This window comes from Babylonia areolata, chromosome 18 (genome assembly GCF_041734735.1).
Source record: "Babylonia areolata isolate BAREFJ2019XMU chromosome 18, ASM4173473v1, whole genome shotgun sequence".
Lineage (NCBI taxonomy): Eukaryota > Metazoa > Mollusca > Gastropoda > Neogastropoda > Buccinidae > Babylonia > Babylonia areolata.
The window spans coordinates 12,177,039-12,189,500 of NC_134893.1; the positions used below are offsets into that span (position 1 = coordinate 12,177,039).

Genomic DNA, 12,462 nt, shown 5'->3' on the forward strand with positions numbered 1-12,462 from the left:
GCCTCCTGACACTGGCGCTGTGCCTGATCCCACGTCTTCCTCCTCCCTGCACTACAGCTATCAGGGCGACATTTACGCCGTTCCGGACAAACCGGCGGTCAGGAATCGTTCCACCACCTCGGACGACGCCACTCCGGTAGTGGCAGCAGCCGAGGAGCAGTCAGCCGCGGACAGAGTCAGAGCAGGCCCTTTGGCAGACAGTACAGAAAAAACGACAGGGTCTCTCACTGTCGACGACACTCCGGGTTATGAAGCCCTCGTGGTCCATGACCCCATCTATCAGGAGGTGGGGGACCCTGGAGACCCTGAACCCTCTCTCACCCATACCTCCGACTACCAGGAGCTCGGGGAGGTTCTTCAAAAACCTGAAGACGAGACAGTTGTGGCCGGGGCCCGCACATCCGGTGTCAAAGACAGCGTCACGGAGGTGGTGCCCACGGCGGGAAGTGCTGTAGATGTCTACGAGGAGGTCGTGGTCTCCGGGGAGGTAGCGGGAAGTGAGGTAGCTGCTGCCTCAGCCACCATCTCGTCGGGGAGGGACGTGGGTGCCAGCGGCCAAATGGAGGGTCAGCCTGGGGCCAGACAGCTGCTGGAGCAGTTGAGTGTTGAGACGGACGTCACCTCGGATGAGCTGACGAGAGCGGGTGCGATCTCTGTTTTTGTGTTGTTTGTTGTTGTTTTTTGGCTTTGTCAGTTTTGCTTTTCTATAACTCTCTGTCTGTCTCTTTCTCTCTTTGGCTGGGTTTGCTTATCAGTAACTCTCTGTCTGTCTGTCTCTCTCCCTCTCTCTCTCTCTGTCACCTGCTGGGGCACTTGAGTGTTGACACGGACGGCACCTCGAATGAGCTGTGCGTTCTCAGTTGTGTGTGTGTGTGTGTGTGTGTGTGTGTGTGTGTGTGTATTTGTTGTCGTTGTTTTTTGTTGTTGTTTTTTTTTTGGGGGGGGGGGTTGGGGGCGGGGGTTTTTTGCTTTGTTTTTTTGTTTGTTTGTTTTTTGGTTTTTTGGTTGTTGTTTTTTGTTGTTGTTGTTTTTGGGGGGTTTTTTGGGGGGCGGGGGGTTTTTTGCTTTGTTTGTTTGTTTGTTGGTTTTTTGGTTGTTGTTTTTTGTTGTTGTTGTTTTTTGTTTTGTTTTGTTGTTGTTGTTTTTTTTTTTTTTTGGGGGGGGGGCTTTGCTAGTTTTGCTCCTCTTTAACTCTCTGTCCCACACACCCTCTATGTGTGTGTGTGTTTGTTTATTTGTTTGTGTGTGTCTGTCAGTGTGTGTCGTGTCCATGTCCGTGTCCGTCCCGTCTGGCTCTATTGGTGCGTGTCTCCTCCCTCTACACCCCCCGCCCCTCATCCCAGCCCCCTTGTCACGCCACATTTCTTCGTGGAAAAAAAAAGTGACAGCATTAAGTTGGAGGTTATTTTACATTAAGTTTAAAACTCATGATTTATCTGCGAATATAATCAAATATTCTTTTTATTGTTGTTTGTTTGGTCTTGAAGATTTTGTGATCTTTATAAACATATTTTCTAAACTTTTTTCTGGGGATCAGAATTGAGGCACCCGATCTTACTTCTTTTTTTTCTTCTTTTTTTTTTTCCTTCTGTGTGTGTGTGTGTGTGTGTGTGTGTGTGTGTGTGTGTGTGTGCAAGGGGTGGGGATTAGGGTTGTGAAAAGAGTGAACTTCAACCACAGAGATAACAGATTGCTGGGTCTCTGTGTTGTTTTCAGTGTAGCACGCTGTTATCGGAAATGCCTTCTTAAAGACAGTATTTATGGCCGGACGTATGAACGGCAATAGGGGGGCCTTAAGGGAGTGTGACCCCGCCATGATGATAATACGACATTCCAGCGTTTCCACGTACTGAGACCTTTCCACTGACGGTTACGTAGCAAAACTGTTCTTGGCCAAGAATAATCCACCCGGATGCTTCTCTTCTACCCGTACCGCGGGAGTGGGAGTTGGAAAGGGAGGCTTCAGCTGATACTTGACGCATTGTCCTTGTCCTTTTTGTGTGTGTGTGTGTGTGTGTGTTTCTTTCTTGTTGTTTTTTTGTTGTGTGTTTTTTCGTGATATGGGTCTGCGTTGAAGGGGTAGTAGTAGTAGTAGTTGCAGTGATATCAGTAAATCTCATCTATTAACTCACTCAGTACGGCCAGTCCTCTCTTCTCCTCTACACAGACCCCTCGGATGTCCAGGGGTGTCTGAATGACCCAACCTTTAGCTTCCGTCGTCAGAATTGTGATATTCTTTGTCAACATGCACCTCTTCAGTATAAGAGCCTTCCACATGCAATATTTCGATGATGGTAATTGGGGTGAAACGCTGTTAACGTCGTCTCTTTCGCCGTTCGTATGGAGAGAGTTAAAAACGGGCGTCTTGTATGAGAAAGGGGTAGATAAAGAGAAGGAGAGGGGCAGACACACACGCACAGAGAGAGAGGGGAGGGGGCGGGGAGGGGGGGTCTGAACATCAAGTGAAATGATGTTGGGGGAAAATGTTGTTTTAACTCCCATGTAAAACGGGCAGATCTGTGATGAGGAGGGGTTGTGGGGGCGTAGACGAGGGAATCCAGACTCTCTTATTGATAGCCGCTAAAGCGATAGCGCAGATACTCACACGTTTGAAAAACGCCATGCTTTTCAGTGAGTGTGTTCGCTGTTCGGAGAATACACAGTGAAACGAGCCTGCGACGCAGTTCCAGAGGGCGTGGTTGGTTGGTGCAGTGATGGTCACGCCCGTTCAGTGCTTCAGACAGTATGGGGAGGATAATTGCGCACTTATTTACATGGATAAGAGCCACGCTGTTGATGTATTTCGTTTCTTTCTTTCTTTCTTTTTTCAACCGTACACGGGAAGACTTGTTCGCACTGTCTCTGTCTATCTGTTTCTCTCTCTCTCTCTCTCTCTCTCTCTCTCTCTCTCTCTCTCTCTCTCTCTCTCTATCTATCTATCTATCTATCTCTCTCTCTCTCTTTCACACACACACACACACACACACACACACACACACACACACACACACACACACACACACAAGCATGCACGCAGGCACACACACTCTCTCTCATTCTCTCACTTTCCCACCCCCTCTCTTTCTCTCTCCCACCCTACCCCTTCCTCTCTCTGTCCCTCTCTGTCGCTCTCTCTCTCTCTCTCTCTGTCTCTCTCTCTCTCTTTCTTTCTTTCTGCCTCTCTGTCTCTAAAATTAATAACTGACAAACCGAGCGTAAGCCGACACACGGATTTCGTTTTAAACTCAAAAGTGAAACTCAATGGGAATATTTCTTTTTGAATGTTTGCTTGCGTGAAGTAGGCTTCTTCAGCCGTGGCTAGTGGATGGTAAACCAGTTTCAGGAGAGTGAAAGGGGGGGGGGGACGGGGGGGATGGGGGCAGGTATAGGAGGGGGTCATCAAGATCGTGCACAGTGTTTTGAATTCTGTCCTGTGTGTGTGTGTGTAAAAACGAGCGAAAGTTTGCAAAACCTTACTTCTGGAGATACGTTTTGGTCTGTTGCAGCATCTCTACCACGTATACACATATAAACGAATCCATAAGAACTGTCTGCTTTATTTCCACTGTTAGTATAAGGATGACAATCATCGTCATAGCAGCGACTTGTGGTCTTAAGTCATCGTTCAAATTAAGATATACTCAATACAAGTTTGAATACTTGTCATAAACAGTTTCAGCTGGGGGGTTTTTGTTTGTTTTTTTTTAATTAAAAAAAAACAGAAAGTAACTGAAGTGTATCTTCTTCTTTTTTCCTTGAATGTGTAAATTGTGCAAAATTGTGTGCCTTCGAAACTGGAATTATTTGTTGATTTAGTCAGACACAATGTTCACAAGAAACCAACTGTTTGACTGAACAGATTTGTGTATTCATTTGTTTATCAGCTATTCATCCGTCATTGTATCAGGGGAGTCGGGTGTGTTCAATGAATCGAAGGTTTGTCAAGAAAGAAGTGCTGCGGACAAATTTAGAGTGGTGTCGCTTGCACATGTTACACCGGTGCGCCCGGTACTATTAGCATTCATTTCAATGGCTTCTGTGTTACTCCTCTCCACCCCTCCCCCCCACCCCCCTCCCCATCTCAGCCAGTCACACCGTGCTACATGCTCTCTTGTTCGAGAGTCTGGGAAATTCTTTCAGTCCGGCGACAAAACTGGGAGGAGGTTGAGAAAAAAAAACCCAAAAAAAAAGCAGCCGCCAACACGTTTGGTCGCGTCGTTCTTAGGTGTCGTGGATACCGTGGACTGCGAGCAGCAAGTGCCAAGGTTTTTCGTTAGGTCTCCGTCTGGCCCCATTCCGATATTGTTTTGACTTTGAAAAGCACAGCTCAGTGTGACACGCCTGTGGGAAACAGTCTGTTTCAAGCATGTCTTCATCATAAACATCTCTTTGTTGGCTCCACTGCCCTAACATGACGATTTATCTGTTTGTTCGGATGGCATCTTGTCCAAATCTTTACGCAAGCAAGCGCACACATACACACAACAAACACACAAAACGCGCTCGTACTCTTGCACCTACACTCACACACAAATGCGCGCGCGCACACACACACACACATACATACACACACACGCACGCACACACACACACACACACACACACACACACACACACACACACACACACACACACATATTATAGAAGTCCGAACCATTCTCCAGTACTGAGATCAGGTATACGTATACGCGTGTGTACGTATGTGATGGCACTTTGCCTGTGAAGAGCACACAACTGCATCATAACCAGAAGTATTATGATAGTTGCGCCTCCTATTTGTTATCATCATTCTAGTATTTATTTGTTTAATTCTTTCTCTGTTTCTTATTTGTCTTTTGTATGTAAGTTATTTTTGAACTGACATATTTGGTAATATCTTGGATCACTGCTGCATTGCTAATGTTGCGTGCCTTCTAATGGTTTGTGATTTTTCTTATTTCTTTATAGTTGTTATGTCCATGTTTGTTTTGTTGTTGTTTTTTCAGGCAAACACATCAGCGTGACGGCCGAGGCTTTCGAATTTCTGGATACATACTTGTCAGATGAAGACGGGGCTGATATCAACAGCCCTCCAAAGTCGCCAGTCATGACAGGTAACTCCAGCTGGTAAAGTTGTTACAAGCTGAATGTACCGTACCTCGTATTAAGTATAGGTTAGGTGTTTAGTGTGCCACAAATAGGTGGCGTCCAGACATTGTCAGTCAAACACAAATACACTTGATGTTATACCTGGATTTTACGTCGAGTGGATTTTACGTGGAATCTGTGTTATTTTAACTGCATTTCGTATTTGTTTAATGTTTTACATGTGTATGGGTTTTTTTTTGCATTTGGTAAGTCCCCATGGCGGTGGGACAGGCATCTGCTTCCCACCCTCACCCCCACCCCGCCCCCACATATTGCCACCTTTGTTGTTTTTTAAGCAGATATAAGGTGTGACGCACGTATGGGTTAGTCAACACTCTTCGACGACTGCTTGAAACAGAAACTATGTTCGATTACATCATTTGTGTGCGTGCGTTTGTTCCTTTGTTTGTGCGCGCGAGCGTGTGTACACGCATGTTTGCGTATTGCTTGTGACTAGCTGTGGTTGTCTTTGAAGCTTGTCACATGATACCCCCACAGGCGTGGTCACTTTGTGGCTTCACTGATCCCTTCAAAGCCAGAACCCGTCTCGGTTACATTTTGCCCGAGTACAAAACCTTCCTGTATCGTCACCCGCTGTGCTTGCCTGGCTGTGTGCTGGATCCAGTCCCAAAAGGCATATGTCAGAGAGCCCCCCACCCCCACCACTAAGGAACTTACAAGTCTTGAAGGCGTGGTCCCATCCCACCCAGTAAGTAGCGGACAGAACACAGTGTATACATACTGTATGCACGTACAGGACTTCTCTATCTGCGTTGGTATGGTAACGCCAGCATGACCTTTCAATCCCCCTCCCCCCTGCCCCTCCCCCATACTCCCCAGTCCTGCTTGTCACGTTTCCTCACTAAACGTGACAGCCGTGATCACGGTATCTGGTGACGTGTGAAATCAGTGTGTGATTGCCGCATGCAGAGTTAATAACTTTTTTTTTTTTTTGCATGCCTTTGGTCTTTTAGATATGTATAAGGGGTGTGGGCCAGGGTAGGCAATCTGTGTCTTCATTGTTTCCTTTCAGTGTCAGCAGGCTGGAAGAGCTTGACGACTGACGAGGAGAAAATTATTTCCCTGTTGTTGTTGTTTTTTCCAGTGTGTGTGTTGTGTGTGTGTGTGTGTGTGCATGTGTTTGCGTGTGTGTGTGTGTGTGTGTGTGAACGCTATTTCTTTCCGTTCGTTAACTTCCTTTCTTTGATTTTTCTTTCCTTCTTTTTTCTTTCTGTCTGTCTTTCTGTCTGTATGCTTCTCTACCTTTTTTTTTTCTTTTCTTTCTTGTTCATCTTGTAAAGTGTCACAGCCGATGACCGCATAGTGTCACGATGCAGTGCTGAGATGACTATCGCCATGTGTTATGTTGTTGGGTTACGCTGCTGGTCAGCCATCTGCTTGGCAGATGTGTCGTAGCGTATATAAGTTTGTCCGAACGCAGTGACGCCTCCTTGAGCTACTGATACTGATACTGATTCAGTTAGGTTTCAGTCACGCGCATACATTATGTCACAGACTGAGAAAGAAAAAAGCGTGCCCCTTGGCACCGTCAGTTTCACTGGAGCGATGAAACGCAAAAAAAGGAACTTTCATCCTTTGACAATTAAGATATTTTTTATATACCCATGTCCCCTATAGATTGCTGGGTTTCCATCGAAGGAAGGAAAGAAAGAAAAACTGTCAACAGACTGACGGAAAGAAATATTAAGAAAAGAAAAAAAAGCAGAAAACTTTTCTCTTTTTTTTTCATCAGTTGTCTCAAACTTGTTAACATTGTATTACTGAGAAAGCAATAATGCTAGACGTTAAAAAAAATAAACGACGGGACAAAGGTAAGCAGACATGTATCCCCTCCCCCACCCCCACCTCTATATGCATGGATAAAGCCGAGAGGAACTATGTATAATTCCCTCAGCATCCATCGATGAAGGGGAAAAAAAGAAAGAAAAAGAAGAGTGGTACGTATCCTCTCCACCATGTCCATGACGAACGTCGAACAGGGGAGGTAATCATTCTCCTCATCCCCACCCCCGGTCGATAAATAAAGCCGAACAATGAAGATGATAAGTATCCCGCCCCTCCCATATCCTGACCAAAGGCAAGAGGATATTTGTATCCTTTTTCTCTGTGAAGACGATACGTATCCTGCCCCTCCCATATCCTTGAACAAAGGGAAGAGGATATTAACTTTTTGTATCCTTTTTCTCTGTAAAGATGATAGGTATCCCGCCCCTCCCATATCCTTGAACAAAGGGAAGAGGATATTAACTTTTTGTATCCTTTTTCTCTGTATCCATCATCGTGGTTAGAGGTGAGCAGAGGAGAAGAGTATCTACGATCTCCTCCCATATTATGTGAAGGTCTTCTGACTTGCGGTGTGTCAGTGTGTATCAAGCACTGATCTGTTTGGTGCGTGAAAGTCAGTCAGGCCGCATGGTTGACTTTTTTTTTTTCTCCTGAAAGTTTAGTTAGTTAGAGTCTGGGGACACGCTACAGTATTAGACCCCCACAAAAATAATGCAAACCAAAGCAAGCGTGATTTTGATGAGTTGAAACCAGTTTGAGCCTCTGTGTGTGTGGGGGGGGGGGTGTTTGTTTCCTTTGTTTGTTTGTTTTGTTTTTGGTGTGGGTTTTGTTTTTGTGCTCGGTTTGTGCCGTCTGGCTGTATGTGTTCGTACACATGGATTCACTTGTGTTCGCTAATTTTTTTTTTTTTTTTTTAAGGAAAAAAAAAGAAAAGAAAAAATAGAATTAGAAGGGAAAAAAAAATATATAAAAGGTCAGCGGTATATCAATGTCCCCTCAGGTGTTTAGGCATGTTATCGCAGTAAGTACCTGTCACCACACTAAAGGTGTAGTCCGCCACGTCTCCTGCAGGTGATATTATGACGAAGTTAAAAGGAGATCAAGAGCATGTCAGTGACCCTTCGGACGTCAGTTTCCTGTCCGTCCCCTGTCCGTTAAACAGTCACCTTCTGGGCATCAAATATTAATTTAACCCATTTCTGAAGTGTCTGGCTAGGCAAGAAGGTTGTGTGATCGACTCAGAAATGAGTACAGGACTGTATATTTAGCCTATATACATCGTCTTATCCATTACACTTGAAACAATACCACAGCCTCCATGAATAGTCTTTCGTTTATAGTTTACGAAGGGTGGGGGTATGTAGGGAGGCGGGGGCATGGGGGGGGTGACGTGTCTTACAAAGCTGAATCGTGTCTGGCACCTCAGAGGACGTCCATTGACGCAGGGTTGTACGTGTTTGTCATTGTCGGTGCGCTGTGTGTGTGTGTGGGGGGGGAGAGCGGTGGAGGGTTGTGTGGTGTGTGTGAGGGTTGTGTGGTGTGTGTGTGTGTGTGTGTGTGTGTGTGTGTGACTGACTGACATGAACTGGGCTCTGTCCACAGATCGCAGTGAACTGATGTGACGGACGACCAGACCGGACACAACTCCACGTTCCCAAGACGTGCAGCCAAACTTCGGCGTTGCGAAGGGTGCCAGCCAAACGTCAATGTAATACTGTAGGAGAAAAAGAAAGAAGAAGAAAAAAAGAATAAGAAAGGATGAGCCAGGCTTGAGACTGCATGAGTGACAAGTGCTAGTGCCATCCAAATTATTTGTGTTGTGTACTATAGAGAATCTGCTTGTTTGAAAATGTCAGTCGAATTTCGGTTTTGCAGAGTGGACATGCTATCTCCGTACAAGTGACAAAAGTGCCAGCTGAACATGAATTATTGAACTTCGGTGACTGAAAGGCCAGTCTAACCTCATTGTAATGAATGGTCAGCCAAACAAAAAGGGCCCGGGGAATTCAGTACAACTGAATAATCATAACTTAAGCGTGTAGTGTGCTTAAGGAATACATGGGACACTAAAGGACTCGCCGCAGAACCTTTAAACTTCGAATGTCCACCGAGCTGTATGGACGTCACCGAGTCGATGGCCTTAAAAAGGAAGAATAACTGATGTGCGGTTCAAGTGAAACCATTGATAGTAATGATTTAATAATTCATCAGAAAACCGTAAATTTTTCGATAATGATAACTATATAGAGTGACTCAAATTTCTGGGTGAGGCACTACATTTTTTTTTCTTTTACTTCGTTTTTGTTTGTTTGTTTGTTTTGTTTTGTTTTGGGTTTGTTTTTGTTTTTGTTTTTGTTTTGTTTTGTTTGTTGTTTTTTTTTTTGGGGGGGGTTGTTGTTTTCTTCCGCGTGACGCAGCAAGGAAAACATCAAGAATCTGTAACAGTGACTTCTGCTTTAACTTTTCCAGCTGTCCTATTGCTGTATGATCAGCTAGCTATGCAGTATGATCCGAGAATATGTACATTGTAAAGGAAAACCACAGGAGCAGGCGTCAAATTGAGCACTGACCGGATTGTGGACTTCTGGAAGACAGAATGCCTGGAACCATGAATCAGTCCACGAACAGAATAATGTTATTCGTGGTTTTCAGTACTTTTCTTTTGAGTTCACTACAATATTTCATTTCATTAATTTCTTTTGGTATTTCATTTATTGGTTTATGCCAATCCTGATGGTAAATTCATTGTTATTTGGTGATGTATGCGAGTGCGTGCGCGCGCGCGCGCGCGAGAGAGAGAGAGAGAGAGAGAGAGAGTGTGTGTGTGTGTGTGTGTGTGTGTGATTTATTTCTTTAATTATTTATTTATACATTTATCTGTGTATTCATGTACGATTTATCTTTCTATGTGTTCGGTATCTATTAATTTTATTTGTTGCCGATGACAGAATATATTGTTCATATTTCATTTGCATAATTCCATAGGATTTGTACTGTTGTGTATCTCTTTTTACAGCTATTGTAAATTGTCATGAATCATTAAATGTTTGCAGATTATTAAATATTTTCATCAGTTTATCTGAAAAACTTTGCACACTCTTTAGATAAATGATTTTATATATGCTCATGTGTGTATGTGTTTGTGTGTGTCTGTGTCTGTGTCTCTGTGTGCGTCTGTGTCTGTCTGTGTGAATGTGTATGTGTGTTGTTATTTTTCAGAACAGGAAAAGTCCTCGAGATAAAATTATTTACATTTAATGGTCAAAGATTGGAAGTTGTTTATTCTTTCAAATATTTGGGCATTGAATACAGCAGAACAGATACATTTTTTAAAGGAAAAAATCGCTTATACCCAAAGACTGAAAGCAATGTACTCTTGTTAGAGACAACCAGAAAACAAAAAAAATGTCGCCTGGATATCTTTGGAACATTTGAATTACATGGTAATACCGGTTTTGCTGTATGGGTGTGCGTTTCTGGGGTATGAAAATGTGGATATTTTGGAGAAGTTGCAATTAGTTTTTTTTAAACATTTATTCCGATTGAATAGAAATACTGTAACTCATATGATTTATTGGAAGACAGGCTTATCCTGTCACAATGCTAGTGAAATTAAGAATGGTCGGGTTTTGTATTGATATAAGTATCATCTACAACACGGAAATATTCTTGCAAATCATACGGCATTTTGTCTGAGCCATATAAAGAAGGAATTTTTACATCGCCACGGTTAAATTGTATAAGAAAATATTTTAACAGAAACTGGATTTGATTTTGTCACAATATTCAGCGTTAATTGCGTAGGCCTACTGTCGCAAATGCAATATGGATGGGATGATTTTCATTTTATTGTAGAATGCCCGAAATTTCCAGATCTTTGTAATGAGTTCATTCCGAAGAAATTTTTTAATCAGAAATTTGTTTTTGATTTTTGCAATTTGTTGAAAGCAGCGAGGAGAGTGTGTTTGAACTGAAGTGGAGAAATTCATCAAAAAAAAAAAAAGGAAAAGATTACAAGATGATATGATGGCTGGTTTTTTCCTGTTTTTATCATCAAGCAAGCACGCGCGCTCGCGATCCGTAAGAGAGAGAGAGGAGTGTGTCCTATATACCCAATTCAACAGCAGCTGCAGTTCCAACATAAGATTAACAGACTCTCACTTTGTTTTGCCGTGTTTTTCAGTGCTGCAATGAAATACTGCTGTAAGAACTTATCCGTTTTTTTGTATGAAATAACTGCTTTTCTTCTTGTCCTCGTTCTAAAACGTTTGTTAATCAGTTGGATTTGTTTGTTTGTTTGTTTGTTTTACCATAAAGCTGCTGTGTTATATAGTTCAACTTGACTGCCACAATTATTTCTGACAGTTTTGTCATTCGATACGAGGCTTTTAATCATGCGCTTGTTATTTTCGTTATATATATATATATATATATAGAGAGAGAGAGAGAGAGAGAGAGAGAGAGAGTTTGTTTGTTACTCCATTGTTTTCTTCAAATATCACTGTTATTTCCGAAATTACTGTACACTTTGATGATTTAGTACAATTAGGATCAGAACTCTTCAGCGCTTACAGATTATCTTCCACCAAGCGCTCCGAGAGAAAACCTGGCCCGACCCAATCCCAGCGGCCCGGAAGCTCTACGGAGGACTAGAGGACCTGCGACGTACTGTACTGCCGCCTTCGTCGAGGAGACGGGGGAATCCATCTGATAAATGACGAGCGAGACACCAGATTATCTATTTATTCATTCATTTATTTATTTGATTATTTATTTATTTATTAGTTTGTTTGTTTGTTTGCTTGTAAATTTATTTACAAATTTATTCATTCATTTCTTTATCTATTTACAAGATTGACTAGCTTTTTTGCTTTCTACGTTTCTTTTCTTGCCGACATGTCTGCCTGTCTTGTGTGTCTATATATATATGTCCAGTCTGTGTCCCCCCCCCCCCCCCCCCACCTCAACACCCTTTTGATATAAGACATTCGAATAAACACTTCCAGCTTGAAATTGAAAAATCATAAATGAACAAACAAAAACATTGTAATGGTGGTAAACTAAAACTAATACGCTTTTAAGCTTTGTCAGTGCCGATACAAGTGATTATTGAAAAAGGTATGCTGGTTTACCTGATAAAATTATGAGGCATTGTCATGGTCAGTATTTTTTGCGAGCAGATTCCCAATTAAACTGACAGAATGTCAAATTTGGCTTTTTGTGTGATTATTATCATTGAACTTTTTGTTGTTGATGTTATTTTTCGTTTTGATTGATTCACAGTTACACTCAATGCATTAATAAAGATATATAATGAACGACTGAAATAAATGTTTAAACTCTGTGTGTATGTGTGTGTGTGGGTGTGTGCAGCGTTTTCTATGTGTGTTTTTGGCTTTCGGTGTGTGTGTGTGTGTGTGCAGCGTTTTCCATGTGCGTTTTTCATGGCTTTCGGTGTTTCGCCGGGTATGTTCATCCTAATTTGTGGGACCTGCTGGATCATAATTACTGACTGATGGAAACCTTTCG

The 12,462-nt window shown here is 42.8% G+C and overlaps 1 protein-coding gene across 4 annotated transcripts in view; it reads left to right on the forward strand.

Moving 5' to 3' along the window:
* LOC143292453 (uncharacterized) overlaps nt 1-12,254 on the forward strand; it is a 64,489-nt gene extending 52,235 nt beyond the window's left edge. For all 4 annotated transcript variants that reach the window (XM_076602741.1, XM_076602743.1, XM_076602742.1 and 1 more), the window contains 3 exons: nt 1-644; nt 4,986-5,093; nt 8,536-12,254. The exon at nt 1-644 is cut by the window's left edge and continues 469 nt beyond it. In XM_076602741.1, the coding sequence (XP_076458856.1) occupies nt 1-644; nt 4,986-5,093; nt 8,536-8,555 (772 nt within the window). In that variant the 3' untranslated portion in view covers nt 8,556-12,254. The remainder of the gene's footprint in view (nt 645-4,985; nt 5,094-8,535) is intronic.
* Nucleotides 12,255-12,462: the final 208 nt, after the last annotated feature.